At 47.7% G+C, this 22,315-nt stretch overlaps 1 protein-coding gene across 4 annotated transcripts in view; it reads right to left on the bottom strand.

The window, feature by feature from the left end:
* Window positions 1-379: 379 nt before the first annotated feature.
* The window catches only part of SUSD6 (sushi domain containing 6), a 97,809-nt gene continuing 75,873 nt past the window's right edge, over window positions 380-22,315 (bottom strand). For all 4 annotated transcript variants that reach the window (XM_072839074.1, XM_072839077.1, XM_072839075.1 and 1 more), the window contains 4 exons: window positions 11,850-12,047; window positions 10,720-10,858; window positions 6,742-7,169; window positions 380-4,553 (listed from right to left, as the gene is read on the bottom strand). In XM_072839074.1, the coding sequence (XP_072695175.1) occupies window positions 4,528-4,553; window positions 6,742-7,169; window positions 10,720-10,858; window positions 11,850-12,047 (791 nt within the window). In that variant the 3' untranslated portion in view covers window positions 380-4,527. The remainder of the gene's footprint in view (window positions 4,554-6,741; window positions 7,170-10,719; window positions 10,859-11,849; window positions 12,048-22,315) is intronic.

Below are 22,315 nucleotides of genomic sequence, written 5' to 3'. Positions count from 1 at the left end.
GCCATTCCATCTAAAATGTTTCCTGACTGTCCCCCAGGGTAGCTTCCCTGATCATCACCACACGCTGTTGGAACTATCTGCCTTCCCAGCACAGAAATTCCACACAGGCTGCAAACCCACGGTCTTGCTCACTGCTGAGTCCCAGCGCAGCCTGGTGGCTGGCACACTGAGAATGCCTAGAAAGACACATAATATATATCAACCAAGGTCCATGGTCTCTCTTCCCTGAACCGTACACCTCCTGTCCCATCTCCTTTTGCTAGGTACCCTCTCCCCAGAATTGGTGCGTATCCCATCATGAGCTCCTACCACATGTGCTCTTTTGGATCTGTGGTTTCTGCAAAAACTTTCTGGAATGATCACATTTCTCACAACTGCCTTCATAAGAACCTTTTTTTAATTATTATTTAGAAATGCAGTTATATACATAGAACAATTAAAATTAAATTAAACTTTGTACAAATATTAAAATACTATCTTCACACCCACTGCAATGTACAGGATACCAAAAAATATATATATAAAATAAAATAAAGCAAACCCAAACTGATTGAGTGACATCCTGCACAGAGTCAATGATGCATGTGTCGTTTGAAACCATTATATACGAGTACCATTCTGCAAAGGATTCCATAGTGGTGTAATAAGAAGCCAGGGCAGGGTGTGGTGGGCTGCCTTGCAACCCTCATCCGTTTCTCCTCCTGCTTGGCAATCTGAGTGCTTGGCCCCCTACTTGCCCTCCAGTTAGCTCTGCTGCCAGACAGAGGGCTCAACCTTGGGGTTTTCATTCAAAATTCTACTAGGTTTTCAACTGGAGATTAAGAGGAGCTGCTTCCCAGCAAAGCTGAGCCTGCTGCCTTTCTCTGTCCAGGGAATCAGCTACTAACTCTACCACTCAGCCCATGCTTCTGCCAAGCAAAATCTCTTTCAGACCCTTCCTGGGCACCAGTAATGACTGGCCCTCGGCTGAGAGCCAGAGGCCCCAGCAGGGCCCCCCCGAAAGAAGCCCCCAGCGTCACCATCCTCAGCAAGCACATCTGGAATTAAGCTATAAAGCCTGTGTACCTCTTCCCTTCTGGGTCCTTTATTCTTTTTAAGAGGAAAGAAAGGCAAGGATGTAGAAGTGTTTGCAGCATATCCCATCTTCTATGTGACGATGTTCCCTGCAAATGGAAGAGACATTGTTGTGTGGCAAGCAGGTGGTTTGAGACCTCAGGCAGGACTGGGAAGGGAGAGGACAAGTGCCTGTGGATCCCTGTGCCAGCACTAAAGAAGCAGGAAAAATCTACCTTTGTCTGTCTTGCCATCAGGCTTCTCCACAGAACTTGACAGCTGGGGGAAGAGGGGAGAGGAGGGGGAGGGGGAGAAGGAAGGAAAGCAGGAAGGCAGGAAGGCCTGAATAAGACATTAGCTTAAGTTCTGTTTGCAAATGGAGTGTTAGTAGAATGCACATTGAAATGCCTTGTAAAGCCAAAAGAATTTGCAAAGTGGCTAGGACTCAGTCCATTTCACAGTTCACACCAGTGAAACGGGAACAAAGCACACAAAATCCAGAAATGGCAAAAGAGAAAGCCTATTTACTAAACTAAGGCATTGAAAGGGACGGAAATCTTAAATGATTTTCACCACATACTGGCCCTTGAAAGTCGCTGGCACGTGACTGCAAGTCACCAGATATAAAACCTGCGCTGGGTCAGCTCATGTGTGCAAAAAGACACTTGTAGTCCTTTGGTGTGGGCCATTCTCCTGCACAAGCCCTCTGCTGGACTCCCCTAGAGGTGAGCCCTGGAAGGCCAGGCCCTGGGCAGTTTTTTCCACCTGCTCCAGGTTCCTTCAGCAGCCTCCTGCCAGACATCCTGCCACGGCCCCTCTCAGCCAGGTTCCACCACGAGGCAGCTGTGGAGTCCCTAATCCCCTGAAAGGGACAAATCCCAGAAACCCTAGAAATAGCAGCACCTGGCTAAGAAACTGCTCTAGAGAAGTGCAAGGTAAATGGGAGGCCTGGACTCCTCCCACCACAGGCCCAGCGGCTTCCGGGACATGGGAGGGGGGCCTCAGCAAAGCCAGTGATGCAGGGAAGGGGAGAGGGTGTGAGGGGGTGTGTATGCACTAGGTTCCCATTTATCCAGACTCCCTTTCCTACCAGGTAGGCAAGTCTGGGCTTGTGATCCCCAGGATGGTGTTAATGGTGGGTGAGATGGAAGAAAGCTTCAGAAGAAAGGCTTTTCATTTTTTTTCAAGGGCTAAGCTGGTCACCTCTGTGGCTGAATAAACCCAAAACAAATAGCGCAATCTCTTAGGGGGGCTAACCCAGAGTAATGATATAAAAAAGGGTAAGATCTTCCATTTTAAAATATATCCTAGATCATTATTCAGGTTGCAGGCCCAACAGTGAGACTCTGGATCCCTCTACCATTTGTCCCTGCTTTCTTTTCTGGAGGAAGACAAGGGCATCCCTGTGGGTAAAGGAGAGCCTGTGCGTGATGAGGCGACTAGGGTCCACGGGGACCCCACCCTCCAGGTGGGCCCAGTACCAGCAACTGCTGGCAGATATGTCTCTGAAAACGGCCTCTTCAGAGGCCTAGGACGGGCCCCCTGGTTTTTTGCAGGTCCTTCAGAGGCTTGTGTGTTCTAGCACCTTCACCAACCTGTTCCATATAGGACCACAATGGCTAGGGCTTTACACACAGCATGCAAGGGCTCCTGGGTGGGGAAGGAGAGAGATGTGGGGGTGCTCGTAGGCCCAGCAGGCACTGCCCTTACCCTGAGCGAAGGAAGACTATATAGTGGTGCCGGAGAGACTGGGAACGAGCGGGTAGTAAAGTGCGTGTGAGAGTGACGCAGGAGGCTGAGAGGAGGCCATTTCCCTAATCTTTACGGCCATCCATGCCTGGAGCTACCCTGTTAGGTCAGGTACTGAAAATATACTGGGTTCTTTATTGTATTCACCACCCCAAGCAGAGTGGCTCAGGCAGGAGCAGAAGTGCCGGCAGGGTCAGCTCCAAGACTTCCAGCCCCAGGGCTTCAAAAACAAAACAGAAATAAGCATTCCTTAATGCCACGTCTTTTGAGGATGGCAGGAGCCTGGCTGAGCTCTGCACCCCCGTGCTGGTCAGCATTCACAGGTGGCACAGCGAAAGCCTGTCAGCAAAAGCATCTGGGAGCATGGACCCCACCCCCTTCAACACCAGGGCCTCAGAGCCAGGCTGCTAGGCAAGCCTTGGCCCGCTGCAGACCAGCAAGGTGGGGTGTAGAGGACTGTCAGCCCCTCCCCCAGGCGCCGGGGAAGACCAGGGAGTCATCTGTCAGTTGTGACGTGTGGAAGGGTGGCAGGGGAAAACACAAGGAGGAAAAGCAGCGGTGCAGCAAGCAGCAGCACGCTTCCTGGGCACAGTTACTAAGGCACATGACTGTGGTGACGAGGACCCTCAGGACCGGGACTGGAGCCGCCTGCAGCTGCCTGGGGATTCGGTCTGTGCCTCTCAGGCTCCCTTTCGTCACCACGAACCCAGAACGGGGCAACCTGCCCCAAATGCCAGTGGCCACAAGGGCATTCTGTGGCACCTCAGCAACTCTCCCATCCCAGCGATGATTCACCTCAGGCCCCTGTGGGCAGCAAGGAAGCGGAGGCTGCCAAGGATCAAGCCTAGGAGGCGGCAGGCTGCTTCCCCTTACACTCCAGTGAAACAGAAGAAACCAAGGCCAAGAAGGCCAATGCTGGAAGTAGAAGGGAGAACTTGCATCTCAGGAAGACAATCCTTATCAGCCACCTTCCCTCCCTCCCTCAGGAACTTTTCAGAGCTTCTTGGAAACTCAAAAGGGCAGGAGCCAGCCCCTCTGAGATGGACAGCTGGGTGCTGGGATAGCTTTGGCATGATGTTCCACACCCTCCAACCTCAGCCAAAGAAATGTGCCACTGGTGTCAACCAAGGGAAGGCCCGGGGACCCACATTCTTGCCCTAACGAGAGCCACCTTTGGATCTGCTCCTGCTAAGGGCAGCAATGCCAGCCCTCAAAGGTAACAAGCCAGCCCGTGCCCCAGGCCCAGCCCCCTGTGTGGCAGAGGGCAGCAGTGCAGCCACAAAGGCTTGTAGGACAGCAACAAGCCTGCATGACAGGGAAATTGGATGGGTTGGAGGGGAAGGCACAAGTAAACACAGCGGCTCTTGGGCCCGCATGGGCTGGTGGGGTCTGCCGCCAAAGAGCTGGCTGCAGGGGACCCCGAGGGCTCAAGGAAAGGAAGGGTTCAGTCCAGCACATTCAAATATGTCCCCGACACAGATGGGAAGGCCAGGCTAGGCAAAATGCCAACTCCTCCAGCTGTCCAGCAGGCAGATGATGAGACTCTTCCTTGAGTTTCCAGCAAGGTGGACCTGGAGGTCCTCAGAGATCCAGAGATACACAGATACACAGGTGGTAGCTCAGGTATCTGGGTAGGGTGGCTGGAGTACAGGGTGCTCAAACCCACAGGGAGAGGGAAGAAGGGCAGAGAGGACCGTCGCAGAGAGGAGAGGCCCATGGCAGCACTCATGCTTCTTTCAACAGTGGGATATCTGCAGGAAGAGAAGAAAAGAAAGCAGCACAGGGGTTACCTAACTGGGGTTCTTGGCAGCACATGTGATCCTACTTCATGGTCCCCATGCAGGCCCTGGTCTGAAGAAACAAAATGCTTCACTCCCGCCTGGTGGGCTCTGTCTGTTAAGCATCTGACTCTTGATTTCAGCTCAGGTCATGATCTCAGGGTCCTGAGACTGAGCCCCGAGTGGCACTCTGTGCTCAACGGGGTCTGCTTCTTTCCCTCTTTGTTGCTCTCCCTCCACCCCCACTCGCGTTTGCTCGTATTTATTTATTTATTTAAAAAGCATCACTCATACCTTCTAAGGAGTCTAATAAACCCCCTTCCCCTTCTTCAGGCCTTCCTTGCTCATCTCTCCCTCTACCTGTGTGATATATCTGAATGTTCAGTCCAGTATTTGAACCCCTCCGGTCCCACTACCTTGAACCTCCTCTCTGCCTTGAGTCTGCTGGTCTAGTTGCTTCTCTTTCTATCCTTAATCTCACCCTAAGAGGCTGCTTACTGAGCCCCACTTAGGTCCCACCTCCTCAAGGCCACCCACCAGCTATGTGATACTGAGTAACTCATTCCCCCTCTCTGGGTCTTGGTCTCCTTTTACTCCACTGGCTTATACCAACGCCTCAAGGTCCTGATTCCTACAGTGCTGTCATGCCCAGACAGCTTAGTCAGCCTGCAATGAGCCTGATAAACTGCGTATCATCTCTGTGCCCTTCATTCTGACATGGACCTTACAACTCTGGGTTCCATTATTCCTCAAATGCAGGCCTGATCTTCCCAAATGACTGACAATCCATGCAGGCAGACAGCAGGTTTCAAATTAACTTTCCATCACCACAGAAACCTAACTAGCACCAGGAACGATGGGTTCTCAAAAATGCTTGTTCAATAAATGGAACAAAGCAAGGGAGCAAGGAGAAGAAGGGAGAAGAGCAGGCACCATCAAGGCTCCTTAGGAGAGGTAAGGGTCAAGAAGTGCATTTGGGACATGTGTCAGTTTGTGCAGACACATAATATGTATAGCTGGCTATCCCTAGGGTCACTAGCTTCCACCTTTAGACCTGGGTCAACTGTGTAATGACCCCTTCCTAGCTCTATATCCTACCAAGAAAAAAGAAGGCACGCTGTTGACTTCAGGAAAACTCCTAAATGTGATGTGCATTCAAGAATTTCCAACTTCTTTGCTTTCATTTACTCTAAGCCTCAGACATTAACTTTGCCCAGGGCTCCCAGGGTACATACTGTTTCCTCGCTGGCTTTTGGAGGAGCCTGGTAAGGGCAGAAGTCTCATTGTCCAAAGGGAAACACATAGGTCTAACCTGCATCTTGGACCATGCTGGGGTTTCATGTAAAGATATTGTTTAAAGTGACTGAGTCAATCCCAATATTTAATTCTCCAGGGTCCAGAAAAGACAGACAGGTCAGGAAGTGGCAATTTCCTTCTACAGCTGGCTTGCCACAGAGAACTGGAAGTCACCCGAGAGGCAGCATGGCACTGTGGGGTTATCAACACAGGCTCAGAGCCAGATCCATCCAACTTCAAATCCCAGCTCAGCCACTTACCAATGGGCAAGTGACATACATTCTGGCCTCAGTTTCCTCATCTGTAAAGTATGGATGGTAATAATACCAACTTCTCACAATCACTGTGAGGTTTAACTGAGACAGTGCAAGAAAACTGACTAGCACAAGAGTGGCATACTCCTGTTTAAAATGAAAGTGCTGAATACCTGGAAGAGAGACCAGCTCTAGTTTTCTCTGTAATATGACCCCATACCTCCTTGTCACTCCAATCCTTTCAGGAACATAAGAATTATAACATAAGAACAGGCCCCACTCCTGCCTCCAACCAGCTGTCCTCCTTTTGATTTAGCACAGCCCTTTGACCACACATAGTTCTTTGACCACAAACTCCAAACTATCAAGATTCAGACAACAGTCAAAAGTCTCCTATTCAAAAAATAGTAATAAATAAAAAAGTCTCCTATTCAGGAGAGCCCAAGGCCCCACCGGGAGTGGAGGGTAAGACCTTATTTTGTAAGCTAATCCACGAGGTATTATTTTCCTTTGCCCCTCAGGACCCAATTATTAGGAAGGCTCACAGTCCTCCTCACTCCCAGCAAGGTCCCCGAGCAGCTCATAATTCATGATCGGTGCAGACCACCTACCATCTGTGTAGTCCTCCGATGTGAGGGATAAAAGGCTTTGTATGTCACTGTTCTCTGAATCTGGGGCTTCTTTGTATGCCACTCGGCTATTCCCTGAGCCGGCCACCCAGGAAGAGGTGGTTGCCTGATGCACCATCACAGTCTCTGAGCCCTGAGAGCCCCAGGCTTCACACAGTCCAGACTGGCCTGGGGCCTCCTCCTCTCCACCTGCAGAGGAACAGGCCCCCTGGTCCTGCAATTGCTGCTCCCTTGGCCCGTTCCTTCCACCGGGCCCAGATCCTTCTGACAGCACAATCTGTACCCTGGGGTCAGCAGGTGGCACACAGTGACCGGAACTGCCATACACAGCTTCCTCATATGACGGTAGCGCAACCTGGACTCCATCCACCATGATGGACACCTGGTCGCCAGATACCCCCTGGTCGCGCCTGCATTCAGAGGAGGAAAAGACAGAGGAAGAATTAAAATACATACAAATAAATACCATAACACCAACAATACCAACCATTTTTGAGTGCTTACAATGTGCCAGGCACTAAGTGCTTTTTCCCACTGAACCCATCGCCTGAGCCCTGTCAGGTACAGATTCACCAAGAATACAAATGAGGCTCAGAGAAGTCAACCTGCCCAGTCACATCACTGGTAAGGGAGGAAGCAGGGATATGAATCCAGTTCCACCTACTTTCTGAGACTCTGTTCTTACCCTCTGGGTACATGGGCACCTTGCCTTCTTGTCCTGCACAAAAACTAGGAATGTACAGACCTAAAAATGAAGCCATCATTCAGCACAGGTAGGAAGAAAGTAAGGGCATAATGCTTGCATTATCTGTGAATATAATGTCTAAAAACTTTATGTGAGTATACTCTGTGGTATGTGAATTAAAACTCCATAAAATAGTTTTTTTTTTTTTTTTTTTTTTTTTTAAGGACAGGATGAAGAAGCACTGTGGTCTTGAAATGAGACACTGGAGTTGAAACCTGAAGAATTTTGTTTTTTTGACTCAGTTACTTTTCTTTTTAACTTAAAAAATTATTTGTAAATTATAACACAAGCACAAAAATAGAAACATGTACAATTTATTGTTTTATCTCAAAAGTAACTGGTGTATTAACCCTTACTGAGGTCAAGACAGAGAATGCTGCTGGCGCCTGCATATACCCTTGTTTCTGTCCTTATGACCTTCTCCTCCCACACACCAAAGTAACCACTACCCTAACTTACATGCAAATCATTCCTTTGCTTTCTGTTTCAATGGCTTTATTGCCTACACATGAACACCTCAACACTACAACTGACTTCTTCTTTTTGATCTTGATATGAATGGGATATATAATGAATGTATGTGCATATATGTGTATGTGTATCTGGTTTCCTCACCTCAACTTCACGTGTGAGATTTACTCACGCGAGTACCTTTCTGGGGATCACTTTTTTTTTTAAATTTTATTTATTTATTCATAGACACAGAGAGAGAGAGAGGCAGAGAGGGAGAAGCAGGCTCCATGCAGGGAGCCCGACGTGGGACTCGATCCCGGGTCTCCAGGATCACACCCCAGGCTGCGGGCGGCGCCAAACCGCTGCGCCACCAGGGCTGCCCTGGGGATCACTTTTTGATACACATGCACACTTTTTTTCCTGAAACACTTTGAAAGTAAGTTATTTTGCTAAATAAAACATTACTTAGACCCTCCTCCCAAGAACCTCCTTTTCTATGTAACTGCAACATTATTATGTCCCTGAAACGGAACAATGGTAGAAGACTATAATATGAATTTTCCTAACTACCCCCATATATATTTGTTTCAGCTGCTGTTTTCTCCATTTTTCTCAGGGATCCACTTATGGATCATGCATTGCAGTTAGTCCTATTTTCATCTGCTTTCACCTCCAACAGTCTGCTAGAGTTTCCTCATGACATTGACATTTTTTGTAGAGTCCAGGCTGGTTGTCTCCTAGAATGCCCCACAATCTGGACTGAACTGTTTCCTCAGGATGAAGACCTCAAGTCGGTGTTTGCTTGCAACACAGCGTCATCTGTGGTGTGTGTCTTCCTCAGTGTGTCACGTCAGAGACACAGAAGGTCAGGACTGGGCTGTTGTTAATTAGTTCTCAGTTTCCTCAGCTGTCCTTGCAGATAAAATCTGTGCCACCCAATTCGAAGAGCACGGACACTATGAGGATGACAGTGGTACTCAGAAATGCGTGGAGGTTTCTGGGAGGAAGGGAACAGATGGCAAGGTGGCATAGAAACCAGTGTGCAAAAAAAAAAAAAAAAAGAAAGAAAGAAAGAAACCAGTGTGCATTCTGGCAGGCACTTCTGTTGTTCAAAATACTTTGGTTTGTTTAAAACATAGTATATGTGCACAGTATAAAATTTAAATAGAGGGCAGCCCCGGTGGCTCAGTGGTTTAGCGCCGCCTTCAGCCCAGGCCTGATCCTGAAGTCCCAGGATCAAGTCCTGCATCGGGCTCCCTGCATGGAGCCTGCTTCTCCCTCTGCCTGTGTCTCTGCCTCTCTCTCTCTCTCTCTCTCTCTCATAAATAGATAAGTAAAATCTTAAAAATAATAAAATAAATTTAAAAAGTAAAATTTAAACAGAGTCCGTATTAAAAACCAAATTGTTCTTCCACTCAAGTCAGGAAAAAACAGCCCATTACTTTTAGCACACCGGATAACACAGACGGAAAACACTCCCTAATGTGGATGAAATGACAGAGATCAGCCTGACTTTACGTGGAAATAGCCCATTCTTTCAAGTAAACACTCCCCTCCAGATCTTTTTTATTTTTTATTTACTAATTGTCTAACAACCCTTAAGAAACATAGCTGTGATTTTCTACCCCAAACAAAAAATAAAAGGAGACAGAAAAATCACACACAGTACATAAAGATTAAACTTAGCCTGGGCCTTGTTTGTCAATTCCAGACCAGGAAGCATTCTATTTAACAGTTTTGTTTGTTCCTCCATGCCTGTGGATGGTGACAGTGACTGATGAAGGGCTGTGAGGGCACACAAACCATGCTCGGGGAAACAGGAGCTGGTAGGGCAAGCCAAGCAACCACATAGACCGGGACAGCCCTGGAGGGGAATCCCTTCTAAGGGATACACTCAGGGCCAGCCCCCTACCATCTGCCACCTGCCCCTACACCTCATCTATCCAGTCTGGGATGATTCCTGGTTAATGCACTCAACTGGAAAAAGGAAAGGGACAAAGGCAGACAAGACTCCCGACTCCCCCCCCCCCCCCTCCCCTGCCCTCTGTCTCTAATGTGGTATAATGCAGTGGCAGTCAATCTTAGCTGTGCATGAGAACCACTGGGGAAGTTTTTTAAAACCAAAACCCTAACGCCAGGCTCCCATTCCAAACCAAATTAATCAGAATGTATGGGAAGAGAGGCCCAGGTGTTGGTATCTGCATTTAACTTCCGGGAGGTGCCTCTACGTCCAACAAGGACTGGAATTAGGGGGACAGGACAGTGGCTTGTAAACATGAGCCTGCATGAGAAATCACCTGGGGGGCTTATGAAACTGAGTCGCTGGGACTCAGCCCCAGTTTCTCATTTAGTTGGTCTGGGGTGGGGCCTGACAATTCTCTTTCCTAACAAGTCCCCAGGTAATGCTGAAGCTGCTGGAACCACACTTTGAGAACCACTGATGTAGGGCACATGACATGACTAGGAGGTTGGACAGATTTACTTTTAAACCTCCAGGTGGTCATCATCTAGAGGGATGGCCCTGACTTAACTTCTCTGAGCCTCGGTCTCCTTATCTGCAGTGTTCCTGTGAGGATTAAGCTAATGCATGCAGTCATCAGCACAGCGGCAGGAAAAGCCAGGAATTGAACACATGGGAGGGCCCTCCCCTTCCCCTGGGCACACATAGCAGGAGCAGCTGCCAGGCTCACTATCACCCATCTGCAGTCAGGGGCCAGTGCCCCCCCGCCCCCACACCTGCCGTGTCCAGCCTCAGGACTCACCTGCTGTGATGGAAGGACTTCAGCTTCGGCTGCAGCAGCACAAACAGCACCACAAGGAGGAGAATGAGTGCCACGGAGCTGGCGGTGGAAGCCACTATGGACAGCGTGGGGACCCCGAGGGATGTGTGGGCATCTTTGTCTACAGAAATAAACAATCAGCAGCAGTGTGTTATCCCTAGGCCCATGACAAGTGAGCCCTGCAGCCGATCTTGTTAGAGGTTCCCTGCATAGTGCCATGACCACAACCATTTTAGGGGTCTGAGTGGGAAGCAGCTTTCTTTTATGCACAAGGAAAAGGGCCAATTCCCTATCCTGTTCCCAAATCTAAAATTCACTTCAGACCTCTAAGGACCATCTCACACCTAAGCTCACACACCCCTAGAGATCTGACCTTTACAAGCCACTTCTGATCCTGTCCTCAGTAGCAGGTTGGTGGACATCAACCATCTCCATGGACACAGTGTTCCACCATCCCAGGTCCCGCCCATGTTTTCACCCATGTGGCAGGAAAACTGGTAAGAACTCAGCTGTGATAAACCCCTGTTCTAAGATCCTGTAACTTTAGTTGTAAATCTCAGGCTGGTCCTCACCCCTCCCTGTGGTGTCATGGTCTTAGGGCCCAAGTGTGAAGCACAAAGATGGCTGTATGACACACACTTTCCTGCAGGCAGTTGGATTTTCCTGTCATGCATGACAGGAGGAGGCAGGAGGGGGAAGGTCTTCTGTCCAGCTGGACTGTAGCTCTATAACAAAAGTCCATTTCCATTCAAAGAAAAATAATATAAAAGAGACACTCCAGAAGGTGTTAGCAGAACACGGTCAAAGGTCACCAGTACTGGGCTGGGCAAACAGGAGATGCTGAGCATCAAAGGGACTTTACACAGCAGAACAGATGCCTCAGTAAAGCTACTGAGCCCCTTGGTGGCTCAGTTGAAATGCAATGGGACACGCACCATCAACCCCAGATGTCTTTCACAAAGACATGAAATCCCAAAGGGAGGGAGGCCGCAGGGCATTAAAGGACCTATAATGCCCCATGGCACAGGTGCTGTGGAGGAAGTGGACCACTGCCCATCAGTGTAAAGGAAGCAGAACCCCGGCAACCCCCCTTTCTCATCTGCCAGACTGACCCTCGTTGAGACGGCAGCTGACCTCCATGGCTGGCTTCCATTCCCCATTCTTACAGGTCAGGTACTTGTAATCGCCCTTCAGCACGTAGCCCTCGGCACACAGATACTCGATGACGCTGCCCGCATTCAGGGGATCTCTGCAAGGCCGGGGGTGGCAGATGTAGCCACCATTCTCTGGCTCCGGGGGCAGGGAGCACACTGCAAAGACAGAGAGGGTGCACGGTGCTGCAGCAGTGGGGTTTTCCAGTGGGAATCCTGTCGAGGACGCTGAGTAGGAGAGTTCTGCAGGCCTCAATAGGAAACACTAGAGGAACCAAGTGCTCCCTTGGAAAGGCTGTTGAACAAACTGGAAATTCAGGTGGCCAATGACAAAGGGAAGCACGCGGGTGACCGGAAAAGTCTGGCTGTTCACAAAGTTGCCCCATCCCTCCGCACATGCCTTGAGAGGACTACATCCATAAGGGAGGGACAGACTCTGACAAAGTTGTGAACTCACAGAGATCTAGCACATAATACATTTTTGATAAAACCTACTGAGACACACAACAAATCTGAGTGAAAGGTGGTAAAATACTGCCAACCTAGGCAGGGGACACATTAGCCCTGTTTCCAATATCAATATTAGCAAGGACTCCATTGTGTGACTAAAACCTGCCTTCATGGCCTGAGAGGGGATTTCTGATGGATTCCTAGGCCCCCTCTCAAGCCTTCACCTCCTGGAGTAGTCATTGCCAGCACTTGTCTTAGTTTCATAGTAAAGCCCACATTTTTTGTTCAGGTAGGACTATTTACCTTTAAAAGCTGACAGCTCCAAGAAATAGTTATCATCACTCCCCTTTGTCGACGAGGACACTGGCCCACAGAAGTTAAATGACTTGTAGCCTAGCATAAGGCAGTGTGAAGGGCAGACATCCTGGCGGAGTCTTGTGATTCTAAAATCTGTGCTCTCTCCCACCAGCAGATACTGCTTTCACCCCATGAGCTGAGTGGGCCTGTAAGAAGTGTGTGGGTTAAGGTTACCTCCCTTTCGAAGAGGTCAGTGAGGGAGACAGCAATGGAGCCCAACTGTGGTGGGAACCCTGGTATAGGTAAGTTGTAGTAATAAATCAGGGGAGTGGGACAGTCTACACAGTCCGAGGAGAAGGGTGATCTCTGACGCCATGGCCTGCCCCTCCAATCCTGGACAGGTGTTGCAGAATTAAAGTCAGGCAATGGATTGTGGGGTGTGCCTAGCCATAATTGGGGGACACAGTGGGAGCACTAAAGGAAGTGCTATATGGAAGGCTGGGCTGGGGGAGAAGACACACTGGTAGGATCGCCAGGTACCATGAACTTCAATTTTCCAAAAGCCATACTAATACAAGAAAATAAAAGTTTCCAAGGGGCATTTGATTTTGCTGACAAATGCCCTGCCCCTATCCTGTCACAAGAACATCAGTATGAAAATAAATACTGCTGTTTTGTTTTTTTTTTTTCACTTCCTCTAACAGACCTCAAGTCTGGCTGTGCCCTCTCCCATTCACAGGACCGCCCACCACCACTCCTTTGCACACAGATGCCCTTACAGTCTCTCACCAAATACTACTTTCCTTCAACCTACAGACTGCTAGTAAGCAAGATGCCTGCCAGCCAGGCAGGGGGGGGAAGGAGTGGGGGTCATGTTGAAAAAGAGATGACAGCTCCTTGCCTAAAAGCTGCTTATCACTGAGGTGAGGAGAAAAGACTTATCTGCAGATTTACTAGAAGACAACGCTGGGTGGGTGCCACAGGGACCTACAGGAGATGTCTGGGCAGCTTCTCTGAAACTAACAGATAAGCCCAAATAAGCCCTCCATTCCCCTTCTAGAGACCCGCCTTCTCCAGATTCTTCCCACACCACCCACCTCACCCAGAGTCTTGAATGGGTGACCCACCCACCACACTCCTTCTGGTGCCGCCTGCAACTTTGGCCAACTAGTTCAAAGAGCTGGCCAGCTGGATTTCAAAAGAAACCTTTTTTGCAAAAGGCTTTACTCTTTACACTTTCTCTCTTTTGTTTAGGGCAACAAGCCTGCCACAGATCCCCCAGCTCCTCTAAGACTGTGTCTAATCGGGTCATTTCCGAGGCGTAATTAACACTGAGCACTCCAGGGCAGCTCCTGAAAGCAGGCAGGACCCACTCACATGTCCAGTGTGCTTGGAAAGACGGACTTGGTGGAAGAGCTGCTGATTTTAAAGCCACTCCTGCTTTGCTGGTATTCCAGTCCAACTGTACAGAATCTCAGAGAGGAACCCTGGAGATCACCTAGCATTCATTTGATCAGTGAAGAAGAATGAGGTCTACAAGAAGTGACTTGCAATTCAATTTCATTTCAATTCAACTCATATTTATTGATTACTGTGTAGAGGTCATTGTACTACTATGCTCTGCAAAAGGATAAAAAATGTAAGCACTTCAGGTACTTAGAGCCAAATATCGACATGACAAATAAGTACACACCTATATTTTAAAAGTTGTTTTCTTTATGGCTTCTGGGTTTTGTGTCTTAAGGACATTTTCCTTTCTCTGAGATTATAAACATACTCCCCACTGTTTTCTAGAGTGGGCCTTTGTTATGTAAATAATGCTTTACTGATAAAAAAATCATAGGAAATACATACACATGACATAAAATTCAAAAAGAAGGGGGTATGGTGGAAAGTAAGCCCTCCTCTGTCCCCAAGTCACTCAGTTCCTCTCTTCAAAGGCACTGCACCCATTTCTTCCATATTCTTCCAAAGATACTCCACACAGACATTATAATACACCTCAAAGTAAGTAATTAGTACCACAAAACAGCACACAGCAGAAGAGACCACATCTTGTGTAGGACTCGGCAAGGTTCATTTATGGAGGAGGCAGCATTTCAAGTGGGGCTTTACCTAACAGAAGAAGGTTTAAGCAAATGCAAAGAGGTAGGAAAGGGTAGGTGAAGTCTAGAAAGCATCAAGCAGCCCCAGGTAGCTGGGTTGCATAATACAAGAAGGAAAATTCAGAAGGGATAAAAAAAATGACAAGCAATGAAACTATCTTGCAGAGGGCCTTGACTTCAACAGGAGGTGTTAGTACTATGTTCAAAGGACAAGGGGAGCTTCTGAGGGGTCTTGAGTAGGGCAGAATTACAAGAGGAGCTGAATCTGATCAAAGATGGACAGAGTTGGAGAGAGGCTTCAAGTATGTCAATAGGACAGCAACCCTAATATATTAAGATAAGTGCACACAGGTTATTTTATGTTCCCTATGAAGGTCAGACAAAGGAAATGAGCTAAAATGCATTGGGCTCATCGCAAAAAGGTTGCCCCAGGTCCAAGGGAGTAAGGAGGCTGTAGAAGTAAAAACAAAAAGGGGGGTGGGGTTAGAGGCAAGGTCATTTTAAGACACCAAGAACACAAGAAAAAATATGGCTCTCTTGCCTAGTCAAGCAGCAGTGGGAGAATCATGGCAAAGAGCAGGTGTTCGAGAGGACCCTCTCAGTGATGCCTGGGTTAACAAGAAAGGGAAGAACATCAGGAAGAGCAAATAATCACCCGGGGGCTTCTGGAAGTCATCCTTCTGGGCAAGAGGCTGACTTAATCTGTGCATCAGACTCATTTTCTCTGACAACCCTAGGTCCACAGAGGAAGTTTGAAGCTCTGTTCTCAACCTCAAGAAGACAATGAACTCATCTGATTTGGCAAAGCTGCAGAATTTTAAAAAGAGAAGGAGAAAGCCAGAAGAAGATAGAAATTTTACAGGAAAAAAATCAATTAATTCTCCTTAGCTTCCTTCTCTGCTTTCCATTATCTTCTGCAGCCACTTAGGCCTCCAGTGAGCACAGGAAGCAGCAATGTAATTCTTTAGGGGCCGCAGAGTGCCGGGCACACAGCAGCCATTCAGAGAAAGGCCATCCAATCGGCTGGAGGGGAGCAGACAGAGTAGACACTACATAAGCTGGCTGATCCTTCCACCTCCAACTCATTGCAGCCTAAAACTCTCAGCAGAAAACAAGAACCCTGGATCAGCCCCTCTATTTTTTTTTTTAAATTTTTATTTATTTATGATAGTCACACATTGAGAGAGAGAGAGAGGCGGAGACATAGGCAGAGAGAGAAGCAGGCTCCATGCACCGGGAGCCCGACGTGGGATTCGATCCCGGGTCTCCAGGATCGCGCCCTGGGCCAAAGGCAGGCTCTAAACCGCTGCACCACCCAGGGATCCCGGATCAGCCCCTCTAAATGGGTTTTGCTTTTGTTGTTTTGGGGACCAGCCTTTTAGGAGGAAGAGGCAATAAACAACTTTGTAAGATTCTGTAACAAGCAAATTAAAGCGAGCTCCAGGAGGGAGCCCAGGATTAAATTGTTTGGGTTTAATAAACTGAACAAGCACTTGAGCCCCTGCAAAAACGAGGTGTGGGGAGTCAGGAGTACGAATGTCACCTTGAGGAGGGCTAAGAGACATTTAAACACCTGGTGCATTTTTTTTAAAAGATGTTATTTATTTATTCATGAGAGACACAGGAGAGAGGCAGAGACATAGGCAGAGGGAGAAACATGCTCCCTACAGGGAGCCCCATGTGAGACTCAATCCCAGGTCCCCCGGGTCAGGACCTGAGCCAAAGTCAGACATTCAACCATTGAGCCACCCAGGCACCCCTACCTGGTGCATTTAAAAAGAAAACTCCACAGAAGAGGTTTCTGGCTGACGTCAGTTATCAAAAAAAACACCATATACTCCCAAGCACTGGGACTGAGGTTGTAAGAAACTGTCCGTGTTCACTCACAGGTCTGAAACAATGCTTTAGGCTAAAATCAGAGTACCATTTAGAACACAACTGAGCACAGAGAAGTAGGCGCCTAATCATCCAAAGAAAGGATGGCCAGAGAAAAGTTATCCTGGGAATTCAGGGGAGGAGAAAAAGCACCCCCCCTCCAACCCAGTATATAAACAAGGCAGCTGTCATCATCAGGGACACTACTGGAAGCAGTACTGTAAATGACCCTACTTGGTTGTAATTCCATCAGGGATTAGAGCTGGCCTCTTCCCCCCACAAGCCACCCTAAGAGGGGGCCATAAATGTAAATGTGATGGGACCATGCCCTCAAAAAACTTACAGTTTATAGAGAGGACACATACATACACACAGCCAACTCTAATGTAAAAAAAAAAAAAAAAAAAAAAATTAATCAAAAGAGGAAGTGTTAAAAGGTTAGCTTTTCCATTAGCCTGGGAGATCCTTGTCAGAGACCTCTTAGTCATCTGAGCACTGGTGGAAACTGGAGAAAAGGGAGACCTCAGGACAAAGAAGAGAACCAGGATCAACAAAATGAGGGGAGGAAGGAATGGATGGACATCACATATCTAGCCCAGCATTCTCCAACAGTAATACACTGTAGCCGCATAGGTAGTCCTAAATTTTCAAGGAGCCACATCAAAAAAGTAAAAGGAAACACATGAAATTTTAATAATAATCTGTTTTATTTAACCTAGTCTATATGCAAAATACATTATTGATTGCATCTCAAACATGTAATCAATACACAAATCTATCGAGATATTGAATACTTTTTTCATTAGTAAGTCTACACTTACAGCCTATCTCAAGTCAGACCAACAACAGTTGAAATTCTCAGTAGCCACCTGGGGCTTGGAGCCAGCATATTGGACAGCACAGATCGTAGAAAAGAGTCTGTGTCTCAGGGTCAGAGGAGTCTGGGGATCTGAAAGCAGTGGAGAGGGTTCAGAGCCACACCACAGGGCAAGAGATAAGAGGTGAAGCAGCATGTGGAATAAGGTAACACTGGGCCTGAGGGGCCCTAAGGTTGTTTTAAAAGGCATCGTTTATGTGCTTTTTCTCAAAATCCCTTCTTGCTATGTGAAGGTCCAATTTCTTCTAGCGCTCAATCGTTAGGAGCAGATCGAGAAAAACCAAGGTAAAAACAGACAAAAAGGGTGTTCAAATGCACATTTGGTGTTTGGGTTTGGTTTTTGTTTGTTCTGACATAAAAACAAGGGAAGTAATAATTACAGCAAATAGATAGCATATTACATGTACCACATACTCTTGTGAGCTCCCTTACCAGCAGCAGGTACTATATTTTCTCCTAAGAACAATGAAGCTCAGCTGAGTTATTTGCCACAAATCACAATTGTAAGTGACGATGCTGGATTTAATAGGCACTCTGACTCCTAGTCTGTAAACCTGACCACTAGTTGACCTGGGCCTGCTGAGGAAGACAGTAGGCTCCATTTTGTGGCTCATCCCCCAATACAGTAGGCCTGGAGCTTTTGGAACATCTAGCTACTCTGTATGGGAAAGGAAAAGTCATACTATAGTGTGAAAAGGCTAGCTACCTACGGAGTAGCTACCGAGAACCTACCGAGAAAGTTCAGAGAGGACACACCGGATAAATTTAAAGAGGCAAAGCTAGGGAGTAATGATCACATATGACTATAGTCAAAAAGGTTTCTTTTGAGGCTGCCTTTAAAAAAATCTCAGTACTAAAAAAAAAAAAAAAAAATCTCAGTACTAACATTTATTGACCATCTACTAAATGCCAAGCACTAGTCCAAGTACTTTACATGTGTAACTCATTTAAGTTTCACAAAGACCCTGTAAGAAACATATTATTACAACATTATACAGATGGGCAAATTGAGTAAGAGAAGTGAAGAAACTTGCTCAAGGACACAGAGCAGGAAAGGGGCAGAATTGGGATCTGAAACCAGAAAGGGTGACATGCCCCTCCATGGCCCTGGGCAGTAACAGAGGGTCTTTGAGCCCCTTCTCCTCCCATACCCACATCTTAGAGAAGGAGCCCAGTGACAAAGACAGTCTGGGTACTGCCTGTGAGCCTCAGTTTCAGTACACGATGGGACTGAACCAGATGACCTCTGAGGTCTCTTCTGACATCTGCAAATCTATCTGAAGTTGGTTGAATGGCTGGCTTCACCATCAAGGTTCCTTCATCAAAGTCCTATAGCCACGGTGGTTTTAAATTGAGCACAAGGTACGAGAGGCTTGAGAAGCATCCTGTCTGTGCAGAAACTCCCACATCCTTCTGGGTGGATTCCTGCCTCGGGTGTGTAGTGGGAACAGGGAGACAGGCTGGAGTTGTTCACTTACTCAAGCAATACCCAAGGGTTGCTTCTGTCCACGGCTCTCCCTGGCTTTCTGCCTTCCTGACACCCCACTCAAATTGTTAAAAGTCTAAAACAGGGGGCACTGAGAGGGAAGAGACAATTTCTCATGCCATTTACAACCTTCCTCTCCTCTAAGACAAACCTTCCCAGCAGTCAGACAGGAAGCCATTGTCCAGCCAGGATCCCTTTTCTCATGAGAACTTCCCATGCGCTGGGGGAGGGCCAGACTGCCACAGCTCAGGCCTTTCCCAGGGTGTGGCCCTGGCACTGGGGCAGGGGAGAGGATGGGGAACCCACCCATGGCTTAGGCTGCTCCTACTCCTCCTCCCAGATCCCCACCTCCATTTTCCCTGAAAGAGGCTTAGGGGAAGCCCTGCACCAAGACTGGCTTCAGAGCCTGTCAGTCTTGTCTTGAACTCCCTCCCTCCCTCCCTCCCTCCTTCCTTCCCTCTCACAGGAAAGGGGAAATGCCAGCCATGGCTTCAGAGCCAATGAGGAGGGGCATCTTTACTGCACCCTGCTGCAGACAAGACACTCCTAGAACCTGGAAGCAGCCAGCAAAGTCCTCAGTCGTTCTGAAAGAAGAAGTGCTGTTTCTCTCCTGTGCCAGAAACTCTGACCTGAAAGCACAAGGGTCAGCTGGAACCCCACCCATCCTTCGAGATTCAGTTTCAAGGTCACCCACTCCAGGAAACCAGTCCAAAGAGCACTGTCAGGGAGAACAATGCAGCACAGGGTAGCACTTACCAGCAAGGGCCTAGAATGAGAGCAATGGAATCATACTGCTGACAGTAACCCACTGTGTGGGCTTGGGCGTATCTTTCTGATTCCTCAGTCCCCTTGCTTGTAAAATAGGGATACTAAAGTACAGGTATCTACCTACAGAGAGGCTGCGCAGGTTAATCACAGATACACAGGTAAAGCACCTGCTGGCTCTGTCACACACTAAAGTGTTCGATAAACAGCAGCTTTAGTATTCCTCCTCGGTGTTCCCATAACATCTTCATTCTTCTCTATAATAAACTATCATCATAGTGTTGGCTCTACAACAATTACTTTCTCACAGGTCAGTCCTTTCCCCACCTCTCCACTAACCCCACCCACCCACCTAAGCCACAGGGTACGTATTCTGCTCATTTCTGTTTCCCCAGATCTTGGCATAGAATCTGGCAGACAGTAGATGCTTAGTAGAAAACTGCATTGACTTGCAAAATTCTGCCCACATTTCAAGGCACTGTCATGTTTTTAACTGCAAAGGGCCATGTGGTTTCTGATTTGACATGAGCAAGAACAGATAACAGCAAAGAGAATCCCTATGCATGATATATCTCATGTTCTCTAAATTTGGTATATACCATAAATATATACTCCTGACCTAATAAGATTAGGGCCAGGGTGGGTCAGAGCATGGTCTTGGATGTCAGCCAGATGAATCTAGGTTTGACCCAGGGGTCCAATCTATAACCTTGTCAACTGCTTGAATCATTTTGAGTCTTACTTCTTGACAGTGATTCCCACCCACAAGTAGTGTTTTAGAGGAAGGTTAAAACTGCTTACCTAAAAGATACTTGAATGAGGCCTGGAACATATGAGGCACTAATGAACTTTACATTCATTTTCACATAGCAAACTAGACCCTTACCTCTTGTTTTTGGAATGCGGTAGGGCAAAGGCTTTGGCAAAGATAAGAGAAAAGGTTGTTGTAGGACTGTCTGGAGACAGGACACACAGCAAATAGAGCAGGATGGGCACTTTGGCAGGGGTCTTTCTTTGCTTTCCCCTTGCTCCAGCTCAGTAACACCAGCCCCTTTTCCCATTTTCTTTCCCAGCAGTACAGCCTGGGCTGCTCTCTTGACTGACAAATGGCCTCCATATGGCCTGTTACCCTTTCACCTCCTGTTCTTGCAGCTCAGGGACCCAGGGGAACAGCTGGCCAGCTCTGGCTGCGCCCCCACCACTCCCTCTCCTACTATAATAACTGCTAAAAGAAGGGCAGCCAGGAGGACCACTGGCTTTCAACCTACTCCCTCCAGGCCAGGCATCACCCAGTGCAGTGACCTACAGAGCACATCCCATATGACAGAGGGATGACAGTGGGACAACACATGACCACTCTATGTGCATGAACAAATGTTACCATGTACCCCCTTGATAATGGTAGTGAAAGGGTTAAGGGAAAGCAGAGGATGTTTGTTTTTCTTTTTTTCAGCAACTGCTACTTCCTGGTCTCATCTCCTTCACCCTATCATCTAACTAAGCTGCACGCGTGTTTGCTTTCCCCTCTCAGAATTCCCTCCTCCAAGAGGATGCAGGCTAGTCCTCTGGAGAGAGGCTTCAGTCTGCTGCCTAAGGCACCGTCCAATTCCAGAAGGATAAATGATAAACAGGAGATAATTAGCAGTCTGGCTTGGAGTTTGAAGCAGGGTTGGACTCAGGCACAAAGATCAGAGCTGTGGTTCCATTTCCAACTCTACTGGAACTCCTAGTGCCAAGGCCAGTGCCAAGTACACACAGGAGGCCTTCAAGAAACACAAATTTAAATTTAAGACAAATCTAATGATTTCTGTTGTCCAACAGAGTAGGAGTAGAAAAGAGAAAGAGAATTAACATGTATTACCAGGCACTACCCTGGGCACTTTAAAGCTACCATCTATTGACTTCTCCTGCCCTACCCGGAAGGTGGTCGAATGCTTGGTTTGCTCAGATGAAGAAACTGAAGCTTTAAAAAATTTAGTAATGGTCTGATGTTACCTGGCTACTAAACATTAAGAGTATGGATTCAAACTCTGGTTTGCCCTTCTCCTTCTTATACAGAAGCTCCTTGATTACAGGTGCAAGCAGAAAAATTTACTCCACGATCTACAAAGTTATAACATGGGGGTGGGGTATGTCTGACAAAAGTTGCAGTAATTCCTGTCGGGAGAAGAATGTGGACAGGCGAGTTTACCTGTGCCCAGAGGACTCAGCTCATATCTCAAGTGGGCCTACATTTTTTCAGGAGGTGTGGGGGGAGGCGGGGGAGGCAAGATAGACCTTTTCCTTTACTAGTCTGAGTGCAACAAACAGGCTATTAGGGACTACAGATACCAAAGCTGCAAGAGAAGAAGGTATGGGGGCATTTTCGGCTAAGAATGCAAATCTTCCTAGAGGGATGTGTGAAAGGAAGGTTGTCACTAAATGTAGAACGGGGAGAAGAATTAGACAGTAGGCTGACTTTCCGCCAGCTCCTAGAACACACGCGGTCACTGGGGCATCTCTGCTAAGTGCCCTCAAACAGTGAGTCAGGCAGCTGTTCTGCTTCTCCCAGGTGCTCAACAGGACACTGCTA

The sequence above is a fragment of the Canis lupus genome, chromosome 9 (assembly GCF_048164855.1).
Source record: "Canis lupus baileyi chromosome 9, mCanLup2.hap1, whole genome shotgun sequence".
Lineage (NCBI taxonomy): Eukaryota > Metazoa > Chordata > Mammalia > Carnivora > Canidae > Canis > Canis lupus.
This window is presented reverse-complemented; position numbering and strand designations above follow the sequence as displayed.